Raw genomic sequence first — 15997 nt, 5'->3', positions numbered from 1 at the left:
TTAAATTCTTAACAAGCGAATTATTTTATACCTAACTCGAAAAGCTCAAGAACAACTCAGAAAAATAATATGAAATCTTTAGATATTTTAAATTAAATTATTAAGAATATTAATATTTATATGGCTATTTAAAAAAATAAAATATACTTTTTTCATGTACTTAATATTCAAGTTGGAGATTAAATCAAACTAAGTCTGAGAATGTTACAAGTTCAAGTTTTTTCAAACTCGAGTAAAGCTTCAAATTTTAATTTCAAGTCGAGTTTAAAAATTTTAAACTCGCGAGCTTCCAAATCGAGCTTCAATTTTTTATTTCTAGTTCAAGTTGAGCTTTATAATATTAAGCTCACGATTTTTTGAATCGAATCGAACTCAATTTTAAACTTTTTAAGTCGAGTGAAGCTCACCAATACTCGAAAAAAAATCAAAAAATATACTAAATAAACCATCCTTAAAAAGTGAAAACAACAAGTATTAGGACAACTTGGTAGTAAAGGTGGGTTGACATACAACTAGGACAATAAGCCCAGCAAGCTTTGCAAAGCTGACACACAAAACAACCAAAGATGTGCTGAATATTTGGAGAAGACAACATCATAACCCATAATGTATAATTTATCATGCCTTAGATTCATCAAATGATTCAGTCTTGAGACATCATTCCTTATTTACGCAAAACAAAGGGGTCAAGAGCTTTGTACATGAACATCCACTAAAAACCATTGCCATGCTTGGTGCTTCAGTAAAAATGGAGCTATTGTTCCAACCCCAGCTGTCCTTGCTTTCTGATCACTGGCCCTTGATCAGTGTCGGGCTGACTTCCACTTGAATCAGCTCTAGAAATTGCCTCCTGCTGTTGGACGGGAGATAACTCCTCATTTGTTGCATTAGGTAAGGTGGTACTCTCCTTGTTTGTCACTTTAGATGAGCCTGAGGCGATCTTTCCCTCAGTAGTTGCTTTAGATTCAGTTAGAGATGTCTGATTGGATGCCTTAGATGTACTTTCCTCAATTGTTGCACTAGGCAAACTAGTCTTCTCAGAAGGCAGTTTGGGAAGTGATTTCCTTTGTGGCTTTTTTATATGGACAGGAGAAATTGCTTTGGAGGAGATACTCAGAGATGCTTTCTCATCCAAACTTAGCCGGCCTAATTGAAGATCACTATTGCTGTTACCATCAGATTCTAAAGGAGTTGTGTTTTTTTTCCGACCAAGCTTTGGAGATTTAGCTCTTGTTGTTGGTATCTGCATCAAGGCAATAAGAAAAGGGTCGATGTTGCATAATATTGAGAAACTCAATGCAGCCACATGAAAAGGAAAAATAGAAATAAAATCATACTACGGTTAACAAGTGTAATCCAAAACAGAGCATGAAATATATTATCATAAAATGATGAATGTGTCCACACACTCGGGAAAGCATAAATAAATTGGCCTGTCAGGTCAGGATTGGGCCAAAGCAAATTAAAGCAGTTCAATTCAAAGTTATCCATCAAAGCTAAATGTATCAACAACTACAAGTAACAATGAAAGTTGCGTTGAGAAATGAGATATAAATTGCAACTCAACAATATAAAACAGCACTTTCAGAAAAGAAAATGGCTCTTATAGGATGATGAACAGAGACATGCAAATGGCTGAATAAGAAAGGTGTACAATAGGAAAAGGTGGCAAACCTAAAGCTAAGGCTTTGAAAATAACTAAGCACCTGCATGATCAGCATTTCATGCCATTGTCATTGAAATTGAAATACCAAGACAAATTTTCTCAAGCCAATTTCTGTATTGAACTGATCATCTAGTATTTTACTCATCAGGAGAATCAACTAACCTTCTTTAATTCCACCTTAGGAGGTGGAGGTTCCTGATAGAAGCTTGGCAATGGAGTTGCTTTAAAGTTTAAACTCTTCCTAAACATCTTAATCTCAGCTTCTTGTGTCTCCTGGGAGAAAATTGAAGTATTATTATGACAAGAAAGAACTAAAACTGGATTATAGACACCATCGGATTCACAAAAATAGCACCTTGGACTTAGCTTGCAAGTTACTCTTTTCTACTTCCATTGCATGAATCTTTTCCTCAAGTTTAGTGTAGAACTGCAGAATACAATGTTGAAGACTTAAGTGAAAGAGCTGCAGGAATACACTGTATATCTTGAGAACATAATAGAAGCACCAACCTCTTTCCTTTTCTCAGCCCGTTCGCCACACTTGAAACTGAAACCATAATTTGGAAGAGTACCAACCCTACGAGGTTTGGCATCAGTTGAAGTGGGAGTTCTATGAAGCAATTAAGGATAAACATAAACATAGTGAATTGAGAAATAGAAGGCTAAAGAGTGCAGTGCAAATGAAACTCGAGTATCAACGTATTTCAACCCACGGTCCCAGTCAGAAAGTAATACACACAAAAAAAACATTCAAACTGGATAGGATACGAGGACTCTGAGTCTGCTTCAGATTTAGTAACAGGCCCTTTCTTGAGAGGCTTGAGCTTGGATCTCTCCCTGTAATTCAATAGAACAGTTCAAAAATGACAGGAGAAAGATCTGTCATCATCTAGCAAGAAAGTTTCAGGGGAAATATACAGATAAAAGGTGACCACTATGAACTTCCCCCTTCAGTTGGATAATGTAATCAATATCAAAGGCAAAAAGGCTTTATGAAAAAACAGAAAGCTAAGAAATTGAAACATAAGCACGAATAGCACGTACGTAGTTCCTTCAGAGAAGGCTGCATCAGAGGTTTCAGATTGCTGTAGGAAGATGAGAGGAGAAAAGCAATACTCAAAAAGGCAGGAGCAATAATTGAAAAAGGAAAACAATCAGAAGATGAAATGCAAACAACTCTAACCTTAGATGCATTGGCTTGTCTTTCATTAACTGGTCTGTTTTTATGAGGCAGACTCAGACCTGGACTTGTAGCAACAGAACCACCATTTGAAGGTGTTAATGTCGCCTCTGCACTTTTTCCATCTTTGTTTTTCTTCACCAAAGCTGAATGAACAGTTTTGGGACCAAATGGCTTCTCATTCTTAGTTTTGCCTTGAACCTTTTGAGGTTTGGATTGCCTCACATTATCTTTTACTTCTTGTTCCTATAAATACAGACACTCCTGAATATGGTATCAAACTAATGGTAATAAATAAAAGCACTCAAATAATCAGACTTCTAATACCTCAGAATCAATCAATCCTTTGCTCTCCACCAAGTCATTTAATTGTTCTCTAGCTTCCTCAGTTTCTCCATTGTCATCCATTCCAATCTGCAAATAAGTTTCAAAAGTTTCCTCAACATTTCCACTCACATTATCTGAACCACTATCATCCCCAGGAACCCGAAGTAGTGGATAAACACCATTTAGGTGGACGGCTTCAAGCCCAAACGAAGACAAGTTACTTTCTGAATCCATCAAGCTGACAAAAACAAAACAAACAAAATTGTGAGCCTAATTTAAAATTTCTCAAAACCCTTGGAGCAATACAAATTTCAATACTTACTAATTTTGATTGGTCTATGTCTATCCACGTCTATCTATTTCAGCTTCATAAACGGTAAATATGGCTCCGATTGGTTGACGCTTAATCCCCCCCCAAATAACGTTTATAATATTTGTTGTTGCTATAACATTCAAGAAAAATGCGCAAAAAAGAACACTAACTTAGATCTATTCTTTGCAGATAAACAGCAAACAAAAAGCGGGAAAAAACATGCGCAAAAAAGGCGGAATGGAGTCGATAAAAAACCGAGTTAAAATAAAATGACTTTAAGTAAAGCAAAGCTCCGATGAGCACAGAGATCTACAACGCCACCAAACAACTAACACATTTCGCTTCACATTTATCTACTTTTACCAAATAACAAACATGAAATCCCTCAGTCTTTCTTAGGAGAAAAAAGAGAAGGAGAGTTGTTCTGGTCTTTCTTACCTCATAAAGCGTGCGATAAATCAACACTCCATGAAGCCCAGAAGAAGATTAATGAGAGAAATTAGTATAGAAAATGCGAAGGATCCGAGTAAAAGGAAGATAGTAAGGCAAACAGTGGAGATTAAAGGAACTAATCCCCTAAGCAGGAAGATCTTCAAAATTTAATTGGAATTTGAACTTTAGTTTTTTGTCTATGTGATAGTTGTACGAATACTGTTTCTTTGAAGGCTGAAGGGTATTTTATACGAGCGGCTTTCAAAACCATTTCCAGGTAAACTCACTATTCCAAGGGTAAATGACACTCCCCGTTACAATACGGTTACGGAAATACGTTTTTTTCTTTTCTTAGATTAACAAAAATACGGTTTTCGTACGGGTTTTTTTTTACTTGGAATTTCGGAGAATTACGGACGGTTAAATAACTAAATATGTTCTTCCACTCTCCCCATTACTTATTTTTTTAATTAAATAACTTTTTTATAATTATTAATATTCAATTCATTAACTAACTATTTTAAACCTAGTATTAGAATATTTCTTATTACTAAAATGTCATAATCTATATTAGTGAAACTTTACCTACAAATCACACTATACTTGTCCGATATTTGACCATGGTTAAATAAGTAAAGTTATGTTTGTGTTCGATTAATGTTCATTTAAATTTTTTAGTATCATATTCGTGTTTGTTTATTTATATTTAAAGTATTTGTACTCTTCTATTTATCGTTTGTGAACAAATGCATTTAACATTCACGAACATATTTATTTAACCTTTATGAATATATTTATTTAACGTTCGCGAACATATCCATTTAAATATTATTTTAATGTTAAGCAATCAATACTCTTTTTAATTTTTTATTTCCAAGTCAAAGAAAAATGATGAAATTATGCCACAAATCCTTAAATTCCTTAAACTTCACATTTTGAACTCCAAAGTTTACTTTGCGTTCAATTTAGTTTATATCTTCACCAATATTTAAAATGTAAAAAAAATAAACGCTTAAACGAGCTTGCCCGTGAACATAATGAATCGAATACATTTTTGTTCGTGTTCGTTTATTAGTAGATGAACATTAAAATTTTATTCATACTCATTTTATTTTATTCGTGAACATAAATAAACGTTATTTAAACGGTTCACAAATAATTTGTTGAATGCTCGATTCATTTACACCCCTAATTATATTAGACAAGACTTTGCTTTGATAATCATAATACAATGGATGTAGTCAAACTCAAGAGTGATTGATTTGCTTAATAAACTGAATCACCTAAATGGTAAGGCAGAAAACAGACGCTTTTAAGCAAAGATAAAGATGGCTGGTTATGCTGGGGTCTTTCTTCAACCTTGTTTATTATTACTAATTTTACCGATGTCTAATGATCTCATCTTTGCAACAACTTTAATAATCTTATTATTAATCATCATTTTTGCAGTCACCATTGACAGCCGCCAGACCAGGAGGGTTATAATCAACACTAGGACTTGACTTGTATTATAGCTAATAGCTGATGTTACAAAAAAAATTAACAATAATCTAATAAATATACAGGCCATATGAGATGTTAAACATCATATTGATAATACAAATCTATAGAATAATTCCAGTAACCTCTACTCTTTTTAAGTGATTGTTATCTTGGACCAGAAAGCCGTACAGCTGAAAGATAAGCATCGCTGTTGTAGTCCGATGGTGCTGAGGCTGATGTCGAGGACGTGCCCTCTCCGCTCATCGTCATCGATCTGAAGAAACTCGAATAAAGGCGAGATCCTAATGGAGATGACATTGGTGGCTTTGAAACTGGGGAGAGACCTTCTAGCATTTGAATGACTTTTGTCATGGATGGCCTTAAATGCATATCTTCTTGTATGCACCATAATGCAACTTTGATTGCAGTGTAAACTCTCTCATCTTCTCCTTCTATGGTCAGCCTCGAATCGAGGATATCTATCAGCTTCCCTTCGTCTAACATCTTGAAAGCATAGGATGGCAAATAGGATTTCTCTGAAGATTCTCCAGGATCGAAGTTTTTTCTTCCGCCAATGATTTCGAGTAGCAACATGCCATAGCTGTAAACGTCGCTCTTCTCTGATATCGCGTAGTTTGTGATCCACTCGGGTGCAAGGTACCCTCTGGTGCCCCTTAGAGTGGTGAAAACATGGCTTTGCTCTCGGGTCATTAGCTTTGCCAAGCCGAAATCCGAGACTTTGGCTAGGAAATTGTCATCAAGCAATACATTCTCTGGCTTTATGTCACAATGCACAATCTTTGCATCACAATCTTCATGGAGATAAGCTAGCCCTTTAGCTGTTCCTACTGCGATATTGAATCTTGTTCCCCAATCCAGCAGCGCATCTTCTCTGTTTCTCTTGAAGATCCATCTTTCTAAGGAACCATTCGACATGTATTCATAAGCAAGAAGTCGATAGTTTCCTTCAACACAAAAGCCTTTCAATCTCACCAGGTGGACGTGATGGATACTGCCGATAATACCGACTTCAGCTCGAAATTCTTTCTTTCCTTGACCAATGTTTTCCAGTTTCTTCACAGCTACTTGAGTTCCATCCGGAAGAGTCCCTCGGTACACCGAGCCAAATCCTCCATGTCCAAGCTTAACTGAGAAGTTATTTGTGGCAGTCCGAAGGTCATTATAAGTGAAACGAGTAGGCATCCCAGTTAAAGTCTCCAAGAAGTTATCCTCTTCTGAGGTATCATCAGGAGATCCTGGCATTTTCTTCTTTATATTATAGTATCCATATGCCACAACGATTAATCCCAAAATGACAAGAACCGTAGCAACAGCTATAATCACAACATATGGGAAGCTTTTCCTGCCGCCGCCGCCATCCCCTACACCATTTCCATTGCTTGACATTTTGACAAAAGCAACTAAAGCAGACCCCTGGTTAGAGTTTTGGAAGCTGCCAACCTGGTCAAAAAGGAAACAATTCCTCGAACTATTGTCATAGAACATAGCCATACAAGAACAATTACTCAAGCAGGATTCTTTGCAACTGCTCATATCGGTATTTGACGATGGAGAAACATAGTTGACGGCAAAATAATCTAGCCCGGTTCTGGCATCTACAAGGCTTACAGAGTCCTTTCCCTGACCGCAAGGAGAGTCGATGCCTGCTTTGCACGCACTGGAACTAAGTGGTGACGGACACTGGCATCTGGTGTTTCCTGAAGGTCCTGAACAAACAAAATATGGCTGACAAGCTTCTGGTGTGCCACAAGGATCGTCCGGGATCTTAGCTGATGCCAATGACCCTTTATCATGGAGATTGAAGAAAGATATAAAGCCATCACTTCCCAAAACTGCAATCCAAGTGGCGTTTGCATCAGTAGGATCCGAGATTGTAAATTGCCACAACAAGGCTTTGCTTTCATCAAATAAACTCCATGAATTCCCATCAATGGATGCTGAAGTGACCTCCCCACCATTCTTATTAATGTTTCTTCGTGCGTCCTTCCCCATGGACCAGTACGGCTGCGGGGTTGAGTAACCTGCCGAAAGAACCATGTCGCCGGACTTGATCTCGAGAATATAGCTCAGGTTACTGGCGCTAGGATCGCTTACAAGTTTCATTCCTTCTCTAAACTCTTGGTCCGTAATGAGGGTATTGGAAGGATGAGCAAAACTCTGCCATATTACCGTGCCATCATTCCCTTGCAAAACCAAGTTCCCTGAATCCATCAACACCATTTCTGAAACTCCTTTTTCACCGGTATTTGTCGTCCAAACTTCTTTTCCTCCTTTCTGCAATAACACGTTGCCGTTCTTGTCAAACAAAAAGGGATCAGAATTCGAAACAGGAACGTTCCTGTTAGCGGCCCAAATTACTTGAGTGGTGTCCATGTGCATGACAACAAGGAGAAACAATGTTACATCTGAGGTAGTGGTAAGGCCAAAACCAAATGCCGAGTTGTTAGATACAAGAAACAACCCGTCATTGTCGATCCAATCCATTTGAGTTCCTTGAAAACCCGGTTCAATCGACCCAATTCTTCGAATGCTAGCCCACAGATTTCAGAGAGAAAAAGGCTAGACAGCGCAAAAAATCCCAGCAAACGAATAAAACCCCCACTTTCCATTATAAAACTCCCAAGTTGAGAACCAAAACTAGGAGTCTTCATAGCAGAGAACAACAAAATAACCCAAAAGAAAGAGAAAATATTTTTGACCTCAATAGGCTAGAACCAAAGAGGATATATAGAAAATAAAAACAGGTTTTCTAGGCAAGAATAAATTCTGGGTTTCAGGAAATTCATCCACCAAACTCCTCACAAAACATTACTAAGCTATGGAGGAAGCAGATTTGAAGATGTAGACATATTTAAGTTAAATATTCAATAAAGTCTGGATTTTGAAATACAAAGCAGAAACTTCAATTCAGGGGGTGAGAAACCAGACTAATGGTTTGTCACCAGCTCAAACGAAAAAAAAAGGATAATAAAATTGAAGGAAGAGAATCAAAAGACCCACCTATAAATGATGGACACTGTTAAATGGAACGTACAAAAAGACCCGACCGACTAGAATCGATGGATGCTCTTCACCTTGCCATGAAAGGAAGCTTTTTTGGATAAACACATACAGTAGTAGGAGAAGCAAACTTAGAACATAAGTACTCCCCTGTTTACATCAGCAATTAATTATAAAGGAGAGAGTGAAGAGAATATAGAAGACGAAAGAAAAAGGGTAGGTTGCAGCCTCTCAGCACATTTTGTTGGATGAGATTGCATTTGCAAACATGGGTCTCTGGCGTTTTCCTAAATCTGTTTCTGCTTCTGTCATAGAGTTGAAGAGAGATCTGAGCTGCCTTCCCATCCTTTTCAAGCTGTTCTATTTATATATTTATATTTTTTTTGGGTTTGGAAAATTGTTTTCATTTTTTGTTTTCTGATGTTTTGGTCTTCCAGAGATGATATAGAAACTGTCAAAAAGAATGGGGTGGGGTTTGGTTGATAGTTCCAATAAATGAATGTAAGAAGGAATGAAAAAAAGAAGCACAAGTCAAAAGTGTTGTCAAACAAAAACATGGGAATGGAACTCTGTTGGCTGTTGAAACTATAAAACTACACATAACTATCTTTTTTTTTAATTATTTGATATTATATATGTATTATCTAAATTTTCATAAATAAATTAAACATATTAAATATTTAAGTATATTCATTTATATAATATTTATAACAAATATTATTTTATCAATAATAATCTCAATCTATAGAAATAAACATTTCAAATAAACAAATTTTTTACATTTTTTAATAAATCATCAACTGAACAAAGTTTTCAACGTTATATATATATATATATTAAATTTAGTAATAATAATAATTTTGTATGGTTCATTTGTTACAATATAATATTCTTTTCTTTGGTTGAGACAATATATAATAATATTTTTTATTTAAATTTTCTTAGTCATACTTAGTGATGGAACAAGTTGAATTATATTGAAAGTGAAAGTTGACTATAAAAATAGAGAAAAGAAACTAAAGGTGACACAATGATAATAATATACGAAATATTATAAATTTTATTAACTAATAAATATTTTTCTGAACAAATTAACTAATAAATATTTTTTTAAATAATAAAATAAGCTAATGTAATTGAGGATTTCTTAAACTAATAATAACAATGATATAGAGCTCAATCATAGTTGAAATATTATTTAATAAAATATATCAAAAATTAGATTAGTTATCGACTACTAATTAATGGTGAGGTGTTAGATTATTTAAATAATATTTAAAATTTAAAAATAGAATAACTTTAAAGAGAAAATCATCTTATAATAAATTTTTATTAATTAGTTAATAAATCAAATATCGAATGTCATAAAAGTAGACATATTCATTTTCCGATGTATGTTATTATCGTTAAAAGAATTAAAAAAAGTCTAATTATTACTTTTTAGTGTTTAATCTTATTACTTCGTTGCAATCAAATGTAAAGGGATCAAGGTCCTTAGAAATAACAGTGTTATGCCCTAAATCTCTAAACAGCATATCATTTTAAGTCCATCGAAATTTAAACGATTGATGTTCATATAAAATCTGATTAAATTTGAAATCAAATTAGATTATAAAAAGGTTTTTAAAATGTTATTAGTCAAATAATCCGTTAAAACTTTGAAGGTTTGGACATTTTTAGTTTTAGAATGTTTATGTATAATTTTAGTTTTGAGTTTTTTCTTCTATCATCTTTAAGATAGTATTACGAGTATTTTGAAGGTGGATCACACGGTTTATGAGATGGTGTCATCACAAATATCTTTATGTTAAAAGATATGACATTAAAACCTAATTATAATAAAATATTTAATTTCTTTATGTAGGGTCTCGTGACTCGATAAATATCTCAAATAATGTGAATTGTAACTATTCAAATTTCGAGCCATGACGAGAGTGTTAATCCAAGCACTTTTGGCCAAAGTAAGAGATTAGTTTGGCAATATTAAATGTTTATATTTAATACGAATTGTGCTTGCGATAATATATATATGTTGTTACGTTTACTGTTTGATGTGACTTTCGATATGGTTGCTCTATATCTGTAAATATATTGTTCTATCCCTAATATGCCGGACTCTTCTAACGATAACAAATCTAAAATAATTTGTCATGTACATGAGTAAATATTTTGTTATTAATTAGTCTTTTTATGTGTACGTGTTTAATAGAAGAAAGCATTTAGCTTAAGCATGAGACTAATATTTGATTCTTTGTATTGTAAATAATGTTATATGTTTTAAGTGTCTCACGTCACATTTACGCTTAACCTGCTTACAGTACCTGTTTCATGTTTATTCGTTAAGTGTTGTGTATTATTGAGCTCATAATGCTCAACTTTCGAATTATTTCTCTATATAGATAGTTAACATTATATTTACGTTCGAGTTAGGATATCGTAGAACCTTACTTAATGATTAAAGACTATAAATTTATTTGATTTATAATCATTATTTTATATGTGTTTTAATTTGTGGTGTTCTAACTTTTCTAAGATACTTTAAATTGGTTTCAATTGGAGTTATAAATTCATTTTAATTATCTAATTTAAATTATGTTTTTAAAAGGAATTCCGTAAGTTACTTCGATGATCTAAATATAATATTTATTAACTCATTAAATATTTTAAATGGAATTTAAACTGTTACATAAATCACCTCCAAAGAGTATCTAACATCTTCCTAACAGTCTTCAGATAAAATATCTGGAATATACGGATAGGGAATTGAATTATTCATTGATCTTTAGCTCAATCTCATAAAAGCTACACTATGCCGCAAATAAATAGCCCAATTCTGCAGTAAACTTCTTATTTTTTTGCGTGAGCCTTGAATCAGTGGAATGAATGTGGATAGGATTAGGGATGGTGGGTCGGGTCGGGTCGAGTTTTTGGGCCATACGATCTGAGAAGAAAGGGTCTCTACCCGTGACCTGACCCGACGAAATTAAGGTTTCACCCGACCCGAATATATGACTTAGAAATCCGACCCAACCCGACCCGAAATAAAAAAAATATTTTTATTCAATAAAAACAGTGACTTAATTGAAAAAAATTATATATAGAGGAGTATTATTGTAATTATCTCTAAATATATATGGTAAAATTATATATATTTTTTTGGGTAGGTCGGATTTTTTTCACTTTAAACCCGACCCGAACTGTGCATAAAAAACCCCGACCCGAATTTATTTAAAAAAAAAATCCAACCCGATCGGGTCGGGTCGGAACCTGTCGGATTCGGGTTGAATTGTCATCCCTAGATAGGATTAGGAAGGAAACATCTGTTGGCCACTCACAGTCTATGCCTCGTGAATTATAACACATCACATGCGATCGCAAATAAATATAAGTGTGGAACTTTATTCTATTGCAACTTGGCATATTGTAATTGTCACATGACCAAAAATTCGTTATATAAAATTTTACACGCAATAATATTTATCGTGAAAATAAATAAAATTATTCATATTCTAATATATGAATTAACAATAAATTCTTTTTATTTTATATTTTTAATCAGATTTAAATTAAATAAAATAAATATATTATTAAGTTGTATATCAATAACAAGGCTAGTTTAAACAGAAGGCAATGAAACGTATAACCCAGTGAAGTGGAGCTAGGTGGAGAATATCCTGAAATTGGTTAACCTATATAAAAATTATAATAATAATTTAAGGATTTCGATCCACTGACTTAGATGAAATTTACAAACCAATATTTAATAACTAGTGGTTGCCGTGTCCGATTGTAAAATGTATATTTTTAATTTAAAAAGAAAAAGGAAAATAAAAATTAAGGCTGCCAGCAGAAGTTGTAGAAGATTATTATAGAATTGAAAGAAAAAAGAAAATAAGGCATTTTTATTATATGATTTTTCATACTGAAGTAATTGACATCCATCATAAATGTCACTACCAACTATGCATAAAATATATATTGTTAAGAATTCATTTAATCCAATATTATATTATCAGTCATGGGACCGCTCTGCTGTGAAGGTGCCAAACAACTCTGTTGTACCCGCCGGCTGCCATATTGCATACCAAATATTAGGGGTGTACAAATTCGGGTATCAAATTTTCGGCGGGGTTGGTGATTTATTGATCCGTGTTTTGATTCGGATGTTACGGTATTTGGTAATTGGGCCGCGTTAACCGGGTTTTTTTCATTTTTAAATTATTAATTTAAAAAAATATATACAAATTTAAATGTTCGAAACTTCGAATTACATACTCCAACATCCGAACATAAAATTTAAAAGTTCGAAATACAAAATCTAATAATCCATAATATAAATAATTCATTATATATATATATAATAAAAAAATAAAAACTAACCGGGTACCCGAAAAAACTCAATTTTGTGACCCAGGCCCGACCCGAAAAATATCGGGCCGGGTAATTTTTTAAAAAAAAATTACCTATTTTTTAAGTTCGGGTCGGGTATTTTTGCATACCCCTACATAGCAAATTGCTAATTATTATTAGTTAAAAATTTAAATGAGAGTTGTTTTCTTATTTCCAGTTATATTGCATTTATTATAGTTACAGACGTAATGAAAATTATTGTATTTATTGTGGGTATAGTGATCGTGAAACTTTTTAAATGAGTTCATTTTCTTTTAAAAATGAGATTATTTTTTAAAATATAAATATAATAGCAAAATAAGAATGGGAATAATGGTCTGCTATCATCGCTATTGATTGGTACCCATTAAATTGTGATTGCAATCTACTATTATTGGTGTGATTCCGTTGTACACTGCTTTATTTTGTTACACCAATTTCAAACACCACTATCACTACATAACTATTGTTATTCCATTATCCAATAGCTATTTGAATCCATGATCTTAATAATTTGATTTATATTCTTCCAACTCATCAATTACATTCATTACTACCATAACCTTTACAATAAACTATTTAACTAGAACTAAATTCATTGAACGGTCTCAATGGACAAAAAGAGGGTTATTCTCTTATGATATATCAAATTTAAGTAATTATATCTATAAGATGTGTATAATTAGAATATTTATCATTGGATCTCTCTTTCTCTCACGATGATTAGCAAGTGAAATTACTTGACAAGTTAAGTATAAGAGACGATTTATACTATTCTATTTTATTATTAAATGAATTAATTAATCTTCATATTATTAAAATTAAGGATAAAGCCTATCAATGTCACTAAATTATACTCAAATGATCAATTGTCACTGAAATTTTTAAATTTATCAAAAAATTATTAAGTTTATCAAAATATTATAAAATAATCAATGCAATTGTATAATATATTCTAAAAGTTTGCTTAATTTAATGATAATTTTATAACATTTTGATAAAATTTAATATTTGTTTCATAACAATTCAATAAATTTAATGATTTTTTATAGTTTTTAAAAGTTCAACGACCAAAACGGTCATTTGAACATAGTTTAGTAACATTTGGAGTAATTTACCCTAATATTGTTCAAATAAGTTTTTTTTTAAATATAGATGTTAATTCTAGTGAAATTTAGCCTTATTTAATGTACAAGGATTAAATTGATCCATTTAATAGTAGTTGAACTTATTTGAACTGGCCCCATAATAAATGGATTTGAGAGGAACTTTTACCATCATCAATGGGATTGAAAATAAAAGTGAAATGATGGTTTTTGCATTGCTTAGGCTGTCTGCGAAAGTCAATACATAGAAGGAATTTGATCCCGTAATCTATCTCGAATCTCTATCGATGATGTATGGAGCCACACGGCAAATAAACAGCGTTTCATGGGTTTCTCACATGGATATGTATGATCGATGGTGGTAATACCGGACCTGCTCCCATGATTTCATCTTAATTATCAATCTTTTCTTTTACTCATTATTTAGTTTGGGTTTAGACATGAATTGGGAGGAAAGCACACATCGGCCGCTTTAAATTCGCAGTGCATGGGGTTTTGTCTTTTGCAAAGTTTAAGGTGAAAAATGCGTCACATCACATGCACTCAGTGGCGAGTGGTGATCGTGCATGTATATGGGCAGCTTGTTGGAGATCCATTATGTTACCATGTGATGTCACTTTTCTTGTTCTATATAAAAACCTATATTATATCGTTTTTATCCAAATCCTCATCATATTTGAAGTCCAACAACCACATAATGAAATCAAATATATTATTGGAGAGCATCTAGAAATAACAAATTTATTTTGGACCTGTTAACTTTAGACTTTGTTAATTTATGAAGATGAGTCAAGTGTTCATATATATATATATATGAACACTAATCAAATCTTTGATATTTTTACATTAAATATATTATTTTTATTAAATTAAAAATACAAATGTGTTAATTGTATTTTTCCTTGAAATCCCAATCGTCCATGTTCATTGTAGAAATTTTTGAAATCAATTTTGGAATTTTTTTCTTATATTATATAATAATGGACATGAAAATCTTTGACAACTTTTTGTTGAAGAGTCAACCGTGGAGAGAAATATAATAGGAAGGCCGGTATGAGCAAAAGGTCATACCGATGGAGACTGAGGAAGGCTGGGTGCTGATGATAAAAGGTATTTTTGAAAGACAAGTGGACGTGTTTGAAAAAACAAAGCATCAACAAAAGCATGCGTTAGGTAATCTTATAAACCTTTTGAAACCTTCAACTTTATGAATCAAAGTTGATAATCCTTGTATGTGTGTTTTGAATTTGGGGATCGATTAGGTAAGAAATGTTAGTGGACAACTTTATCTCATTTGTTTACCCGGCAAATTGCTCCCTTTCTTTCCTACATTGGAACCTTTGCATTATTACCGACTCCAGTGGCCCAATTATTCAAAACACTCATACCAACTGCCTTTTCTCAATGACCTTTGCAAGCCCAATCTCCATCCTTGAGATCAGGCTTCCTCAACTATGCATCCAATCAAAACTCCCCACGTAAGTTATTTCAAACGGATCACAACGTGGGCAACACAAACATTTTTGGATAGGAATGTGAATGAGCTTGGGCATAACGAAAGTTACTCAAGTTTGATTCGATTAAAGCTCGATTAATATTTGATTTAAATTGACTCCACTCAAACTTAAACTCGACTTGAGTTCTTAGTAAGTCAAAACGGACTACTTGATACCTGATTCCAAAAACTCACAAGCAACTCAAAAAATAATATGTTAAAATTTTAATATTTTTAAATTCAATTATTGATAATGTTAATATTTATATGTTATTTTTTAAAATATGATATATAGGAAAAAATTAGTTGGAAAAATATAATATTTTGAAAAAAAAATCAGCCAACCAATGAAGTGAAAAAAAATTCTGAAATAATGATCACCTGAGTTTGTTTTCTCAAGTAAGATTCTTTTTACAGTGCAACAAAAAAGACGTTAGAATTACATGATGACTTGGGGGAAGACGATCGAACAATATGATGTCTTCTACAAATAATCTCTATTCATGCTCTTGTTGGGTCATACACGTAGAATGAAGACCGTCTTCTTAAAGTTATCATGTCGTCCAATCATCTTCCCTTGAGCACT

General features: G+C 33.0%; 2 protein-coding genes across 3 annotated transcripts; both read right to left on the bottom strand.

Moving 5' to 3' along the window:
* Positions 1–604: 604 nt before the first annotated feature.
* On the bottom strand, positions 605–4205 carry LOC120135774 (protein WVD2-like 5). 2 transcript variants are annotated; one of them, XM_039151982.1, is made up of 9 exons: positions 3925–4205; positions 3174–3411; positions 2850–3092; positions 2711–2751; positions 2435–2503; positions 2177–2276; positions 2022–2093; positions 1829–1939; positions 605–1243 (listed from the first exon to the last, which is right to left on the bottom strand). In XM_039151982.1, exons 1-9 carry the CDS (start codon positions 3927–3929, stop codon positions 755–757), a joined length of 1368 nt encoding a protein of 455 aa, XP_039007913.1. In that variant the 5' UTR covers positions 3930–4205; the 3' UTR covers positions 605–754. The 2 variants fall into 2 exon arrangements, with proteins under 2 accessions (XP_039007913.1, XP_039007919.1); XM_039151988.1 differs by having other exon boundaries at positions 2177–2273; positions 3925–4204.
* A 1254-nt stretch (positions 4206–5459) lies between these two features.
* LOC120135763 (G-type lectin S-receptor-like serine/threonine-protein kinase SD2-5) lies at positions 5460–8125 on the bottom strand. Its single transcript, XM_039151974.1, has one exon. The coding sequence runs from the start codon at positions 7903–7905 to the stop codon at positions 5566–5568; it is 2340 nt and encodes a 779-aa protein (XP_039007905.1). The 5' UTR covers positions 7906–8125; the 3' UTR covers positions 5460–5565.
* Between the last annotated feature and the right edge of the window lie 7872 nt (positions 8126–15997).

The sequence above is a fragment of the Hibiscus syriacus genome, unplaced genomic scaffold, assembly GCF_006381635.1.
Source record: "Hibiscus syriacus cultivar Baekdansim isolate YM2019G1 unplaced genomic scaffold, ASM638163v2 tig00001825_pilon, whole genome shotgun sequence".
Lineage (NCBI taxonomy): Eukaryota > Viridiplantae > Streptophyta > Magnoliopsida > Malvales > Malvaceae > Hibiscus > Hibiscus syriacus.
The sequence above is the reverse complement of the archived record's forward strand: the minus strand, read 5'-3'. Positions and strand labels throughout refer to the sequence as shown.

Excerpts from the sequence above, each read along its gene's own strand:
- LOC120135774 (XM_039151982.1), bottom strand. Across the intron at positions 2,504-2,710 it reads GCCTTCTCTGAAGGAACTAC|GGAGAGATCCAAGCTCAAGC; the intron begins GTACGTGCTATT and ends ATTGAATTACAG. Across the intron at positions 1,244-1,828 it reads CTAAGGTGGAATTAAAGAAG|ATACCAACAACAAGAGCTAA; the intron begins GTTAGTTGATTC and ends GCCTTGATGCAG.
- LOC120135763 (XM_039151974.1), bottom strand. The coding sequence starts at position 7,905 with ATGGATTGGATCGACAATGACGGGTTGTTTCTTGTATCTAACAACTCG.